This window comes from Passer domesticus, chromosome 2 (genome assembly GCF_036417665.1).
Source record: "Passer domesticus isolate bPasDom1 chromosome 2, bPasDom1.hap1, whole genome shotgun sequence".
NCBI lineage: Eukaryota > Metazoa > Chordata > Aves > Passeriformes > Passeridae > Passer > Passer domesticus.
In genome coordinates this window covers 41830396-41847765 of record NC_087475.1, presented here as the reverse complement: position 1 = coordinate 41847765, position 17370 = coordinate 41830396, and the positions used below count along the sequence as shown (strand labels likewise).

Here is a 17370-nt window from a genome sequence, read left to right as displayed (position 1 = left end):
AAAGGACACAAGCTGTCCTAACATGTATTTCATCCCAACCCAGCAGTCATGTCAAAATTATATCTTTTGCTTGACCTCTAAAAAAAGTATCTAAAACAAGTTTTAATACCTGAGATGATACATCAGGCAGAAAATCAGGCAATATATCTCTCCATCTTATAAAATTACTTCAATGTTCCTTAAATTTCTAGCATATAAATACAAGGTATCAGCACATGCCTTTTAAATACTTGAGATATTAAGGCCTTTTCATTAAATTATGTCTCTACTTTTAAAAGAAGCTTTTATCATAATGTCAATACATTAAATTAACAAAAGAAATATTAGAGTATTGTGTTAATAAAAAATAAAATGCAATACATACCCTGCATCTCCCAAACCTTCAGGGGTTCCATGCTGTTACTAGTTTCAATTAGATGTTTTTTAAACTCCATCAGATTGTTTTTCAAATTAGGATGCATCCGTCTAAAATAAAAATTTTATTACAAAAAAGAATCAATTATATTCATCAATGTCTGCTCTTATTTCTAGTACTGCTCACAGCTAATACTGTATTCTTAGGATAACAACCAAGAATGAACTTTAATTCATTATTAAAACAAGAATACGGATTTTGGGTGAGAAAAGGGGATTTCTGAGGGCTAAACCCCAGTTAAAGAGAATCATAGAATCATTTAGGTCAGAAAGGAACTCCAAAGTCCTTAAGTCTGACCATTAGGCCATCACTGTCAAGTCCACCACTAAACTATGTCCTAAGTGCCACATCTACCCAGGCACAGCAACTCAACCACTTTCCTGGCCAGCCTGTCCTAATGCTTGACAAATCCCTCTGTAAAGAAATTCTTACTAAATACCAGGAGTTCACTTATTTTGTAGTGATCTGCATCAAAACCTGCCACATAAATTTAGATGGAATAAATAAAGTCAAAGATGGGACAGTATTAACATGCCATACAGGTAACTGTTTACTGAACTTACTATAGAATGATGTATAACTAACTGTACTACATATTGACTGTAACTGAATGCACCCTGTGGCATTAACCACAAGAGGTACAGGCAATATAACGTTGAGAACATGTTTTATAAATTGACAGCACTGACAAAATCAATCTACTGAGCACACAAATCATCTGTCAGAGCTAAAGAATATGGTACACAAAAGCTTAGCTATTTGTTTTGACAGCGTAATAGGTAGGTAAAGAAGTTTTGAGGACAAATATTTCAGCCTGCTATAAGATATGCTTGAAAAAATTCTCCATTAAATTTCTGAACATTTTATGTCTTGTGCTTACATTCATAACTATTTCATAGCTGAGAAAAGTAAAACTTTTGACATGGCTGTAACAGAGGTACAATTTACAGACTACTTGAAACATCTATTTCACCTCCTGTATGAAAAGTAGAAGAGAAAAAAACCCAATGAATCTAGAAACAATGTCAGAAAGACAGAATTATATGACAGCTTCACAAATCAGTCACAGTGCAGAATTAAGAGACTATAGCTAAACATAGCAAAACTCAAGAAAAAAAAAGCTCAGATACAGATATGGCATAAGCATTTGGTATTACCTGCTGTGCATAGTCTTAAACATATAGGTGAAACAACAGAGAAGCCTCAAGATCTAAGCACTTCTACCTCAACATGTTTGAGAGCAAAAAGGCAGGAAGGCAGGGGATGGGCTCCCAAGAATTTAGACAGAATTAGCAGCTCTGAACTCTGAGATTTACTGTTTAGTGACAATATTTACAAACAAGTTTACTTTTTGTTTTAAATAATGAGAGAATGACATCTACAGAAGACCCACAACCTTGAGGTATTTTGCTGAAGAAAAAAATTTATGATCCACGACATGGATCTGTTACAGGAAAAGGGAAGCACTTTGGATGACTGATACCACAAAATAATACAGCTGAGGACTGGAAGGAGTGCTCAGCAGGGTAACATTCAATTTCATTTAAGATTACAGCTTGGAGATAAGAATTCCTGATGGAAGATAATACAAACTCACAAACTCCAGAATGAGATGGTGTCTATAATAAGCCCATCTTCCTAGAAGCATTACTCCTTAACTCCATGAAATCCATTACTATCCTTCTTAAAAACAACTTATGGAGATACACCATGTGTTTGGATTTCTTGTGCTACTCTTGTATTTTGAAGACCAACATTTTGATTCTAATTATCTAACAAATGTGAAATCACAAGGTTCTAAGTTTTTGTTAGTGTTACTTAGGCAGATAATTTTAATTTTAAAAGTTACTGTATACATTGTAAGATAATTAGAAAACTAAAAGCAATACATTGAAATTAACAGAATAATCAATCCTTGCATCTTTATGTTCACAAGACAAAAATTTAAAAAATCATAATTTCCACCAAATGAAAAATATTCACCACATTCAAACACAAATCTCAGTTATTCTATTTAAAAAACCCAACTGGTTGAGGTTCCAGAAACAAATGTAAAAGTTTAATTATAACTTATATCAACTCACTTTAATTTGCCAAAGAGAAATCCTTGAACATCACTTTCCTCCTCCTCTTCCTCATCTTCCTCTTCTCTTGTCTCATTTGCTCCTATAGACAATAGTAGACAATATAAACCAAGAAAGTTATTGTAGTATTATGTTTTTATGAATTATAAAACAGTTAATAGAAACATATAATCATAAAGTTGTCATTCCCAGATGCAGTTTTAATTCAATGTATACTTCCATATTTTGGCATCCAAATTAATTACTCTGTAGAACTTTTCAACATTAAAATTAATTTTTAATACAATTCATTAAGTGGTAACAATTTTTATATAAAATTAAATAAGTGTGGTTTAACAGTTCACCTCCCAAAACAGCCATTTCTCAGTTTTATTAAATGATAAGGTATAACTCTCATCAGTCAACTACTACCAGATTTACACTTGAAAAGCTGATGACCATAAAGCACTTGAATCTCCAGCTGGCATTTGATATAAATTGTAGATCAGCTTCTTCCCCCTAAAAAAACCTAAGCTATTTTTTGACATGGCTCAAAAGTCATTGAACCTTAGTCTTACAAAAGAAAAGTTAACTTTCCTTTAATCTTGTGAATGTCTCTGCAAAGTAATATCTCTGTGTCCCCATGCTGTAGTTACAACTTTCTATAGTAAATGTCTTATTTCAATACATTGTAATGTGCACCAGTACAAATTCTATAGTACATCACATCTTTCCTACAGAAGACTGTGAAAGTATTTCCATAGAAATTCAGAAAAACCCTCAGCCCTGAAACACTAATGCATAGATACTGTAGCCATTAGAATATGAATGATGCCAACAATCATAAAGTAACTGAAGTACAAAGGTAAACTATCTTAAAATTTCTGAGGGGAAGAAGACCAGATTGTGTTTTGAAGAGCCATAGAAAACAGCAATTAGAGGTTAGAAAATTGATCCTAACATAATAGGATAATTGGTCCTAATTGTGTCCTAAGCACAGATCTTTACAAATGTTCTCAGGTATTTTGATTTCTGAGTTCCTAATACCTGAGATTTCCTTCTGTAGACAAAATTAAGTATAACTTTCAAAACATTAATGACTGAATATTTTACAAACTGAAGGTTTTAATGCATTTCAATAGTATCTTCAGCAAGATATCAAATCAATTAAAAAACCCACATACCTTTAACCTGTGTGTCATCTACTGCTTTATATTCTGTACTCTTTATTGCCAGTTCCACACCATATCCAGATAAATACATTTTCCTGGAATTTGGTTTCTGCTTGACGATATTATGTTAACAGAAGAAAAAAACCATAACTTACAAAATGTATTTAAAGGAGATTAACAACAGCTAATATTGTAACTTTAAAATGTTGTGACATTTAAGTCATTACTTAAATTCGCCTTTCAATTCAAAGTGTGAGGCACATTGGCAATCCACTGAGAAGGCACGTAAAAGAAGGTGACAATGTCCTTTATCTCCTGCAAATCACAAAAAGGCTGGTCAAAATTGTACTTTTCACACAATACTTGAAGAGTGACTGGAACAGGCACAGTTCATAGCACTCTACACAATTATTGATGCCTCAAAATTCACATTTTCAACTGATACTCATTTTTTGTAATGTTGCCAGACTTCCAGGATGTTAAGAGGAAACACTCTATTTTTGCATCAGACTTACTCTTTAAAGAGTTTGATAGAACAATTAATCACTTTCTGCAAGGAGTATTAATAAAATGTATTAAAGTGTCACTGTGAAAAACAGGTTGCCACTTACTAAAAACAAACAACAGCTACTTCTAACTTTGGAGTGGAAGTTTGACATTCAATAGTGGAATTACACAAAACATACTTATTTCAGAATACATGTCCCAATTTGACACAAATGTATGCAAATCCCCTTTCCAAAATGCAATTTGCACATGTACAGCAGCAATTTCTTGAAAGCCTTTTGAGCTTTAGTTTGCAATTTCTAAGAACCATTCTGTACTGAGAATCCTCCAGACTACAAGTGAAAACCCAGCAGGGCTGGGAGGCTTCTCTGTCCATCCTCCAAGGCAGAGGGAGCAGACAGCACTCCATAAGTAGTCACAGCAATACTGGTTAAAAAAAGAAAGAGCAGAAAGACTGTACCTCCTCTGTTATCAATATTCCCTCTTCTGGTATTTAATGTAAAAAAAGAGAGAGAAGCCATCCCAGTATGTACCAAAGAACAAAAGTAGAGGTTGTGAGGAAGGAAGGAAGGAAGAAAAGGGAAGAGAGGTCTAAAGAGAGAAAAGGTGCAGGCAAGAAGACAACGCACATTTGGGGAGACCATGATGCATAAGCCAGGCAGAGCAATGAGACATTTAATATGCAAGTAGGCATTTCATTGAAATAAAAGCATAAAAGAACAAAGTTCATTAAAAACTAAACCTCATACAACTTCGAATTCAAGACTGGTTTCCTCAAATTCTCTATTTCATTACTGTGAGCAAACAACTCAAAGTCGTCTGCAAACTACCTATCTCATCTCCCTGAAATTCCTGGTCTACAAAAATCACAGCAACCTCTCACTCCATCAGATAATTCTCAGATTAGTCACACAATTTAAGAGCTCTACTTTGAATATAAATCACAAAAGCCTTCCAATAATCAAAACTGGGGACAATACAGGTACATGTACTGGTATTTTCCTTGTTTTGTGTCAGGGAGAAGAGTAAGTTAAGAATTCAGAAACATAATGTTTCAAATAGTGACACTATGGAACACAAACATTTTTAAACTGGTCAATGATGTTGGCCACGATAGTCCATGCTGTTGTAACCTCAATGAACATGAAATTATGTGGAGAATATGTAAAAATATAATTGGTAATTTCTCAGTTTGATTCCCTATTCTACTTTCAATTTTTCTAATTCTAGTTACTAATATGTTCAGTCTGCTGCACCAAGATTCGCCTGAGATCACACACTGTACAAAAACCAGACATAAAACCAAAAAAGAGGTATTTCGAGACCAGTAATGCAATCAGTGCTTGCATGCAGGACTGGTGATATTACCATGCTTTCCTGGCTTCGTAGTTTGTATCTGATGAATTACTTACCTACAGAGTTTTAACATTAGAAAATATATTGCACATAATTTAGGCAAACGTAAAAAATACATGTAGGAAAAGTGTTTTGTCAAAAAGCAAGCCAAGCAAAGACAGAATGCTAACAGTTTACTGAAACAATGATTTCAATTGCATACCTGAACATAATGCCGGAGAACATAAACAATTTCCTCCTTTTGGGCCTTCTCAGATAAAATCTTGTGGAATTTGACAAAGTCTTTTGTACCCATTTCTGCATATAGAATAACAACAGGGCCATCCTCTTTGAGAGTTGGGAATTTATGGTCTCCCTTAAAAAGATATGGCCTGGGTCTGTTTTAAAACAAATAATGGTGATATTAAGAAGTCAGAAAATTAATTAAAACAGCGGCAGCTTTTCTACTTCATAATTAAAAAAACTAGTACGTGTTTATATGCCAAAAGTATACAAGCCATGTTAAAATCATCACAAAATAAGCATGATTGCTCACAAACAAACCCAACAGCAAATTCACAAATGAAAGTAGAAGAAACTGAAAAAAATCAGCATCAGGTATAAATAACTGAAACATTTTATCAAATCACAACACAAAGCATATGAAAAGCATAGCACTTGGAGATTTCGTGCATTAGTAACAGCTTAAAACTTTTAATTTGAATGATACATTACATCAGCGAGTAAGAGAGTAGCAGAGGGAGATTCTGTGAAGTTTGAGAAAGCTGTCAACACGCCTGGAAACTAACTGGGGTTATATTATTTTGAAACCATCAGGTTCTGTTAATTTAGCTAATTTTGCAAATTTTGACTACCTACCTACCCTTCTAACTGAAAACCAGGACTAGAAAAGTTACGCTGCAATGATTTCTTAGATGAATAAAAGACATCTTTTGAATAAAACCTGGGAAAGATGGAGAAGTAACAGAAGATATGATTGAGTAATACACTCAAGGTACTAATTATTGATGAGCACACTTTTTCAAAGCTGCCTTTGCACCGACAATCAAAAGACCAGTAAATTCTCTCCAAGCATGCCCAAGATGAGCTAAGAAACTCTAATTCAACACACAGTACAGAAGTGTATGTGGTAGACACTCACTGAAGAGCCATACTTGAAAGGTGTGAGCAGAACACCACAGTTTCTGTGATGCAGATCTTTGGAACATATTCAATGTAAAAAACCACAGAATAATTTACACTGCAAAGGTAACCTTTGGAGGTAATGTTCTGCAAACTCTCACTTCAAGCAGGAGCCATCTGTATGAGGTTACTCAGGGTTTTAACATCAATGTCCCAAGTAAGCTTGATGGGTATGCAGTTAAGGACCTCATTTGTAAGGCAGAAATAAGAGGGGCCCAGTTTAAGAATTAACTTGGGTGCAGGTAGTCGGGCGTCACAGAAATATCAGGCAATCTGTCCCACTGCTTCACAGGCAATCTGTCCCACTGCTTCACAGGACAAGGCAGACCAAACAGGTGAGATCCAGGAGTCTGAAACTGTGGATGGATGGAATGTCCACAGTTTCAGACATGTCGGAGACTAGAGATAGTTATGAAGGTAATCTCACCCCTAAGGAGTTACAGCTGCGCTAATTATCAAGAATTAGGAACAGGCCTGCCCTTTATAGGCCACAGCTAGGTCCAATTAGGATGGGTATTGTGAAAGAGTAGGTTGGCTGGTTGAGAAGTAAGTTTGCTGGCTATGCTGTGAGGAAGGAGTCAGTACTGCGAGGAGCTGCCCGTGAGAAATCACCAAGAAGGTATGGAACTTTTGCAATAAGAAGACAACGTGAAACAACTCTTGAATGAGTAACCTCTGTGGAAGAGCTGATCTGGATTTGCCCTAATAAAAGCATATGTGTAGGATGTGACGTGTGCAACTTTCTTCTCATAACCAGAGAGACAAAAGCTGCCACTTTCATGAAGAGAGTGGAAAACCTCAACCAAGTGACCTTCTCTCTTTCTAACTTTATCCACTATACTTCAACCAACCAGCTAAGGTGGTGACTGAATGCTGCCATGATTTGAATAGTAACGGTATTATATCACAATGAACATGCTTCACAAAAATATTAAGTGCTGTAATGAAATAACACTGCACAGAGCTCCTCTAATGACCTTGGGTTGAGAAGTAAACTGTTCAGCCCTTATAAATCCAAGATAAGCCTCTGTTCTTTGTTTCTCTTCAACACTGAATAGTAGTGACAAGGAATTGATTCTCCTGCTCTTAGAACTGAAAGGTAATTAATTTCCTGCCATAAGAGATGCTCATAAGAAGGCTGCCTGAAAGACAAAGAAGAACAGCTAAGCAGATGAAAAGAAAATTATAAAAAAATTAAACAGATGTGGAGTTCAGCACTTGCTAATCAGTTACTAGGGTAGTACAGGCAACTATATGCTTGTCTAGATAGTACCCAGGATAGGATGCAGAAGCAATGGGATAGAAGACAGCAAACATGTACTGACAAATGTAAGGCACTGATTGTTTTGAGCAAAATGTGACCTCTATTAATGGCTCTGCTCTTCACAGTGACAGCCCCAGAAACCTTAGTGTTGTGTTTTGGACAGCTAGCAAGATAAGCAGTCCCAACCATTTAACCACGTGTTCTTTGACACGTCCAGAGCCCTTGAGCTCTGGAGCCACTGCACCTTCACACAAAATATTTCCAATTAGACCCACACAGACCATTGCAACATGGCTGAAAATGCAAAAGACATAATCACAGTTGCTGTTGCATAAAGGACTGAATGAAGCAAAACCTTAACCTTAACATGCAGAATATTTGGGCTCTCCTTAGTTTAAAAAGCCTGAGACATCCTGAATGTTGGGCTGAGATGATGAATCTACACAAAAAGAATGCTGCAGCCTCTTCTTTCTCTTCCAGTGAAATTTGAAATTATCAGTCCCTAAAATCAGAACATTTCTAGCATCCTCATCCAAATAGAGTGAAAACTGAAAGCATAGTCTATACGGTCTGGCTGAACTGGAAGAGTCATGACAGAGAGAAGACAAAGAATGAAACACAAAGGAAAATACTTTGAAATAAAAAAAGAATCAATAAGTCAAAAATACGTCTTCTGTGAAAAGACAGGAAAAGAGTGACTGGTTTACAGCAACCAGCTCTGACACAGCACACTGTCCCTTATATCATTTGTTCACCCGGTAGAAAGCAAAGAACAGGAAGCATCTGCTACCCAGAGTACCAATGGCACTAATGGTGAGAACAATTACCTGAACATGTGAATGTGAACATGTTTTTCTCAGAGTCTAGCTCCAGCTACTCTAAATATTTGAGTGACACAACTACTTTTGGGGTAGTGAGAAGGAGGGAAAATTTATCAAGATTTTGTCCCTCGAACCCTGAATGGGGAGATGTGACTGATTGCAAAGTTATTGAAAATAGAAGAACAATCTAATAAAGAAACTTCAGTTTTGTTGCAAGTCCTTAATGATTTCTACAAGTCTAACTCTCTCAATTCTAAATAATTCAGGATTCTATCGTTTATTATTGTGATTTTCCAGAATTTTGTAAATTTGGAAATAATATCTCCAGAGAGGAAAATGTGCTGAATCCAGTTAATTGCTTTAGAGGTTTCTACATTCAGACATTGCAATAAAATGTTATGGTCTTGTGATGCCTTAATACATGGCCACAAGAATTCAACAACATAAAATTATCTATAGTATATTTTGGCTTTTATCTAGGAAACAAAGACATTTTTTAGAAGAATATAATTGGTAAAAATGAGACACTGTAACCTAGACAGTGAGTTGGTTTTACAGAAACCTTGGCTATTGAATGAACAAAAGACAATGATTTAGTAGGTTGTAATTGTATCAATGGACTTAGAATACACCAGAAATCACACCTGTAGAATACAAAATTATTTTCAGAAGCAGCCAACCCCCAAAGAAACAAATTTATAGGTTTTCAGGGTTCCTCCCCCCACCCCCCGCCAATTTATATTTGACAGAAAGCAAAATCCAAGAAATACACCCTACTAAATAATCTTTCAGCTCTGCATATCTTCATGAAGTGGCTGAGGGTATGAACACTAATGTGTACCATGGTGACCATTGCAGGGAGGGGAAAAAAGAAAAAAAATTACACAAAGGTCTTAACAACCCACAAAATAATATCTTTTTTTAAACTGAGATTAAATATTACATTTTCATTATTCTGTTACTGGTATTTTGATAGGTTCTACACTTTTTATTTCAGAGCTCAAACTAATTCTGGACTGGTGTTAGTTACCACAGGAAAAAACCTGCAGAAAGGGTTGATAGGCAGAAAATCCAGGAAGAGGTGAGGAAAGGTTATACCTTTCTATGCCCTGTCTATGAGATAGACTCCTCTTCTACTCCTGTGCCAAGTCCTTGCATGCCAGACAACCTCAACTGCAGTGACACTGACTATAAAGTACCCTGCTGACAGATCTGTGTCAGACATGTGAAACTCTAAGTTTGTATAGAAAGTAAACTGAAACTTAAACCTGACTATCCCATGTTAAAAAAAAAGGAAAAAATACAAAATTGTCCATATGATTAGAGGATCAAAGGTCTATGACTTTATTTTAAAACCTACTCCACTTTGATTCATAACTGATGAACTCTACTAATATTAAGCTCTTTAGTAATCTATTTTTCCTCTTAAACCAGATCATTATATTTACCTCTTAGTAGCCTTCTTCAGCAGCTTTTTTATTTCATTAGTCTTACAGGTGTGCTTCTCATGGATAACCACAAATGCACTGCAGCCTTCTGGTGGAGGTTCATCAGCTGCAATCTAATATTTCAACAATTATACTCAACCAGAATGCTTTGATTGCACTTAAACTCACATTCCTTTGATTAAAATAACTCAACAGCTGCCATTAAGCTGTGTTTCTAATTAAGCCCATTCAAAATTGGGTACATGGTGGGGGGGGAAGAAAAATATTAGAAGATTAAGACCCTATAACCTTTGTGAGACACAGTCTATTAAATGCAGTTATACTCCAGAAAATGAAAAGTACATTTATGTTCTGTAAAGCCAGAACTGAGAAATCATCACCACAAGCTACAATCACAACCTGGACTCTGAGATATTTTTAACTTTGGCTGCTATCAGCAATCATGTTAACATCCAAAGACTAGACTTCTAAACCAATAAATCCCAAACAAATAATGTTAATTTTTGATTCTCTCTCTTTTCCATTCCCTGCCTTTTTTTTAAACTGTACTCAGCTATTCCAATATGAAGAGGAATCATGTGACTACATGTCAGTGAGTCTGGATTCACCAGCTGAAAGGTAAAAACAAAAATACATGAGTCTCAGATTATGATATTCCTCCAGAGAACACCTGCAAGACTCCCTAATTTTATTATAGTTTATTACCTTTCAGAAACATGGACTTCTCACTTTATCCTAATGGTGGCATTGCCAAAAGGAGGAGTAGCATTTTTAGGTTTAGAGGCAGAGTGAATTTATGTCCTCTCACTTTTTCATTAATAAAGCAGGTTGTTCTAATTTTTCAACTTTTTAAATACTAGAACAATGAGAAAGATGAGAAATCCACTAAATAACAAATATAAATTACTTGAAGCTAGTAGGAAATGTCCTACTCTGGAAATGTCTGAATTCCCAAAGGATCATTTGAAGTAATGCAGAAAATCCCCATGACCTGAGTTTTCAAAATGAACAACTGCAAATGGAATGGTACCCATACAACTGAACATGGATATTTGTTCCTGTCAATATAACCAGCTTATAAAGCATCACATTTATCATGTTTGATTCCAGATAATACTGGCATATATTTTACTGAACTGTAACAATGAACATTGTTTAGCCAAAACACCTCATTCAATCATGTACCAAATATATCAGGCAATACTGTCACCTGCTGAAACATTTGAACAGTTGGAGAGTAAGCCCGTATGGAAAGTGCAAACTTCAACAGATTGATTTGCAAATTGGATAAAAATTGTCCTGCTTTCTTCAAGATTAAATTGTAATAGGAGTACTCTGAATCTGTTGAAGAGAGAAAAAAAACAAGACAAACTTTTAGTATTTAGCCCTAAATTATGTAGCATCTCTACCTACACTACATAATAAGCAAGTACTAATGCCAGTGCTGCTTGGCATTCAAAAGTCTTCGGTGTTGTCCACTAATAACTGTTTCCTTTCTTACAAATCCAGAGGCCTAATAACACAAAAAACAAAACAAAACAAAAAAACACCAAAAACAAAAAACAAAAGAGAGTTCAATAGCACTAGTTAATATTGAAATGATTTTCAGCAATATCAAAACCCACTCAAAAAACCTATACAGAGAGGCCTGAATAGAACATTATTTTACAAATAATTTCCTAACATTTCATTTTCAAACACTCCAACCACACAAATTTCATAAATAAAAATCTTCTAAAGGTGTCATCCTTTGGGCTACTCTCACATATTCTATTTCTTCCTTAAAAATATATGATAAACAAGAGTATGAGAATGGATACAATATGTGAGCTTCCCCGCTCCCTGCATATCTTGTATTTTCAAAGTCAAAATTAAGACTCTGAGAAAGAAGGTAGGTGGATGGTGTCTGGGAATGACAGAAGTGATAATACAGAACATTGGTTAGAAATAATTAACCTTCAATTCTCATTCTGGAGGCATACTCAATTTTCATAACTAAGCAGCTTCTATCCTCTCATTTTCTTCTTTTACAACTCTGTAGTGGTTGTAAAAAAAATAAATATTTTGCTCTCAAAGCCTCTAGTACCTTCTTTCTGCCTTCTCTTCCTTAAAACTCATCATTTAGAAAGGCTCAGTTTGCTGCAATTCACTAGAAAACAACCACTAACATTAGAAAAGTATATAATCTGCATTTCAAGAAACCTCCTTCCAATGAATTCTATGTGATGTCTTGGTTTCAGCAGGAGTAGAGGTAATTTTCTTCCTAGTAGCTGGTACAGTGCTGTGTTTTGGATTCAATATGAGAATAACGTGATAACACACTGAAGCTTTAACTTGTGACTAGGCAGTACTTACCCTGAGTCAAGGACTTTCCAGTTTCCCATGCCCTGCCAGCATGGAGGTGCACAAGAAGCTGGAAAGGAACACAGCCAGGAGAAGCTGACCTGAACTGGCCAAAGGGTCACTCCATACTGTGGGATGTCATGCTTGGTGTACAAACTGGGAGAGTTGGCTGGGAGTCGTCAATCTCTGCTTGGGGACAGGCTGGCCACCAGTCAGTGGGTGATGAGCAATTGTATTGTGCATCACTTGAGAGAAGTTCTATCACTCTCTTTTTCCTGCTATTATTATTATTATTATTATTATTATATTTCAGTTTATTTCAATGATTAAACGGTTTTTACCTCAACCCACAGGTTTTGCCTTTTCCTAATGCTCTTCCTCATCCTACTGGGGAGGACAGAGAATGGACATGTGCTACTTAGCTGCTGGCTGGGGTAAATCTATGACATGTAATTGTTACTGTCTTACACAAAATTCAATGGATGAAAAACATATCTGTGTTCTCTACACCTACACATAGCCTAGCAGAACCCAAATGGCAACAAAGCTGGTGAAGGCTCTCAAGAACAAGTGCTATGAGAAGCAGATGAGGGAGCTGGGAATGTTTAGCCTGGAGAAGAGGAGGCTCAAAGGAGACCTTATCACTCTCTACAACCACCTGAAAGGAGGCTGTAACCAGGTTGGGGTCAGCCTCTTCTCCCTGCCAAGCACCGACAAGGCAACGGGAAATGGCCTCAAGCTGTGCCAGGGGAGGTTCAGGTTGGACATCAGGAAGAATTCTTTCACTGAAAGGGTGGTTGAGCATTAGAATAGGCTGCCCAGGGAGGTGGTGCAGTCACCATTCCTGGAGGTGTTCAAGAAGTGACTGGACGTGGCACTTGGTGCTATGGTTTAACTGAGTCAAAGGTTGGACTCAGCCATGGAAGTCTTTTCCAACCTTAATCATTCTATGATTCTAAATGAGATTAATTTGGCTTCGCACATTCAAAACATTGAATATAAAAATTTGGAAGCAACAAATCCTTCCAGATTTAAAATTTATTCCAATAACTGTATCTTCAATTTTTCAAATTTTCTTCAAATTATCTCCACAAAAATAAAATTAAACCTGAAATTCCCGCCTCTCCACCTAATAACATCCTATTAAAGACAATGAAGAGCCATTAAAGATGTAATTCTAAATATACTACCTCAATAAAATATTTTTTACCACAGGTCTTTAATTTTTTTGGTTCACAAATTTCATCTGTGCTTTCACTGGTGCATTTAAAACAGCTGACTTTATTTCCTGGAAGACGATTACGATGATGATGAATTTAATAAGTAAAAATAAAAAGGATGGTTTTTTATCTGCCTTGACAAAGCAGATAAACATCTGCTTTGGATCTATCTACCAAATCATCCACTCCTACTACTTCAACTTCTATAACACTGTTGGCTTCACTTAGAATACAAATGTACTTTGAACTTCAAGACACGTGAATTCATGCCAAATGCTATGAGCTTCCTAATGCAAACCAAATTTTTAGAGTTTATTATATACACAGAACATTCTGAGATGGAAGGAACCCACAAGGATCCTCAAGTTCAACATTACAGTGAACTTAAGTGGACTCTTAAAGCCTGTACATGGATTGAACCTGTGACCTTGGTGTTATTAGCACCATGCTCTAACCAACTGAGCTAATTTCAGTTAATCAGAACTATGGTTAGAGCATTGCAAATTATTTTCATGTAGTACCAAATCCCTTAAATTTGGTACTACCTGCCCTCCAAGCTCATTTTAAAATTTCCAAAAGAGTAGAATTCATGGTAAGTTTCTTAGGATGTTACAGGGAATCACAAAGAACCAGATTCTTCTGGTTATAAAATCCTGTACGACAGCATATTACTTCTAAATCATTAACAGAGTCAATTTAAAAGTAAATGAGAGACCACATTAACAGGATACAGCTCCAGACTGCAGACATCTGAAAGCACCTGAAAAGCTCACTCTGAAGATGCCTTAATTTGTCTGCTGAAAAACTCTCTCAGCTCCTGTAGCCAAATTGATTAGACTGACTACAGCAAGAACTGAACAGCCAGTGAAGCAGACTCACATTTAAATGTTGACATTTACTATCCACAACTTACAGCAGTATCTTTTATCACAGGCAAGTTAAACATAATTAAAAGAGACAACCAGGGCAATCACAAAAGATAAGGAAGTATTATAGCACAGATCCTCAGACCTCATGCACACACAGCACAAAATTAATCTGAGTATATGCTGGTAACCCACAAGAGAATTCAAAGTACTGAGGCACAGGAGGTAGGGAGAGTATATGTAAAGGACATAATCAATCAGAAGAACACAGTGTATTGGAATAATTACTTGGTGGGGTGAATGTATGAAGATTGTTCCAAGTGCATAGACATGAATATCTGGATCCACAAATCAGCTACAGAAGTAGAGATCTCAGTTAAAAGCAGTTCAGGCAATCAGTGGCCAGTCAAATCTCTGTGCCATCCAAGCAAGATACCAGTAAAGAGGGAACACTTTATTTTATTGCATTATTAGTATAGAAATCAGTGTGTGAAACTGATTCCTCTGGAATCTTTAAGGTTTATATACACATAAAAAATACTTCTTTAATTTAGTTGTGAATAATGTGTAGCCTTCTAAATTGCAAAAAAAAATTTGCATGATGGTTGTTTATATGAAATATACAGTTACATTTTCTTCAGAGAAAATTGCTTTCATAGAGAAAATATGTTTGCATGTTGGTTTTGTTTTGGTTGTTAATATATATTTATGAGGCTGCTGAAAATTCAATATATAAACTGAAGCACTTGGGAAGACAGTAAACACTCAAGTGATAATTAGTCAGCAGGGAACTGGCTACTTACTTTCCCTCAGTGATCACAAATTAACCTCTAGGGGTAAAAAAACAGCAGCAAGTTTAAAATGCCATCTTCAGTGTTTTTTAAGTGCTGGTTTTGGTATGAAATTTTTTGCAGCTTTCATTTCTCTATAACATACCTGCAGCTCAAAATAGGATCATCTGCCTTTCCTAATATTTCACAAGCTTGGCAGAAAATATGTTGCCTATGAAGTAGATACAAACAGCGTTGTCCAAGTTCCCGGAAGACATTAATTCAATACAGTGTATCCCATCATTAACTTTTTTATGTTTTCCATATGGTATAATCAAGATGCTGCCAAGGTTGATTTGAGTTCATGTTACAAAGGAAAAAAAGTTTAAACCATCAAATACATCACTAGACTAAATGTTTCACCAAATTCCATGTAGATAATTCCTACCAAATCCATTAAACTGCTACAAATATCACAGCTAAACAGACCATTAATAAACCTAATTCAGTAATGCTAAATATTTTAAATTAGCAAATTAACAAGAGATGATGATTATTCTAAATTTAAAACAACTCCTGAGAACTGATTTAAAAAAAAAAAAAACAGATTAAAAATAATCCAAGGGAGGATTTAGAAGAAAAAAAGCTAGCTACCCTACTTGATTTTTTAAGTTGCCTTCTAGCTTTAACACTTTACAAATCTTCTGAAACATTAAACTGTATGTTGGGATACAAGTCTATCATTGAATTCCTTTATAAATCCAGATTTTCAGCTTCAAATCTAGGAATTCTTTAGCTTTTACGAAAATGTTTCTATTTAGAAAAACAAACAAACAATGTGTTAATTTCCTGCTTATTCATCCTGTCTACTCTTGGCATCACTCAGAGAATAACTGAAAAGTCAATTGCCTCAACCAATCCTTTTTCAGCCAGATCTTCTAATTTACTGAAGCAGTTGTTGCTATATCAGTTTTAACACATCACGACCACCCCTCTACATCCATCTGTCTTGACATGCAGCAGTTAAGACAGAACTCATATTTCACACCATACAGAGGACCAGCTTCTCCTCAGACATTAAGTATTACACACCTCACTGTAAAGTGTGCCACTGCAGTCTTGCTGTACCAGACTCCTCACTCAAGCTAAGCAGTTTCTTGTAAACATCTAATGTAAACTTCCTGTTCATGAAGAGCATCCATTTCCTTGGATTAAGACTACCCCAACTACGACTCAAGTTTTAGGAAAACCCTTTGGTGCCAGAACTTCAAAATCTCCTGTATTATTCTCACAGGTATGTGTTGGCCATACAGATAAATATACACATCAACTACTCAACATATCTAATTAAAGTAGTATTTTAGTACAGTCTCAAGGTTGCCAACTGCCAGCATCTAAACAGTTCATTGGCATGACAGGTCATGGAGATCACCCTACTGTAATTTATTTATTCTCAATCACAGAATTTATCCAGGTGAAGTAGGTATTTAACTAACAGCTAATTTCAACAGACATCTGTGTCACTAATAATAAATGTCATTAAAGCTTTAAACCCCTTGGAAAGTGTGTCTAAGCAAGCAAAAAAGAGATGGCTGATAAAAAACCTCTGACACATCATCTAATATAGCAGTCTTATCTGAAGGCAATACCAACTGCATCTAAACCACTCACAGGAAAAAAAGAGTAAGTTAGAAGTGACTTCTGGAGGTCACCTTATCCAAACTGTTACTTAGAGATATAATTTCAAGGCTTGACTAGGCTGCTCAAGGTCTGATGCAGTAGAATTTTGCATTATCTAAATTAACAGATTACAGAACCTCTTGGAGCAGTGTTTTAGTGTTTACCCAATCCCACGGTAGAAACATTTTCTCTAATATCTAACCACAACTTCCATAATTCAACTTCTGCCCTTTGCTTTTTTTTCATACTGGGGCCTGGTTCCA

General features: G+C 35.8%; 1 protein-coding gene across 4 annotated transcripts in view; it reads right to left on the bottom strand.

Annotated features, from left to right (window-relative positions):
• Window positions 1-17370, bottom strand: part of UGGT2 (UDP-glucose glycoprotein glucosyltransferase 2) — a 76189-nt gene that overhangs the window by 54262 nt on the left and 4557 nt on the right. For 3 of the 4 annotated variants that reach the window (XR_010355923.1, XR_010355922.1, XM_064408430.1), the window contains exons 3-8: window positions 11439-11569; window positions 10229-10341; window positions 5716-5890; window positions 3663-3762; window positions 2500-2581; window positions 365-465 (exon numbers count right to left, since the gene is read on the bottom strand). Coding sequence is in view for 2 of the 4 variants with exons in the window: in XM_064408430.1 (XP_064264500.1) it covers window positions 365-465; window positions 2500-2581; window positions 3663-3762; window positions 5716-5890; window positions 10229-10341; window positions 11439-11569 (702 nt within the window). In the remaining 2 variants the exon portion in view is untranslated. The remainder of the gene's footprint in view (window positions 1-364; window positions 466-2499; window positions 2582-3662; window positions 3763-5715; window positions 5891-10228; window positions 10342-11438; window positions 11570-17370) is intronic. The other variant, XM_064408431.1, reaches the window with a different exon arrangement.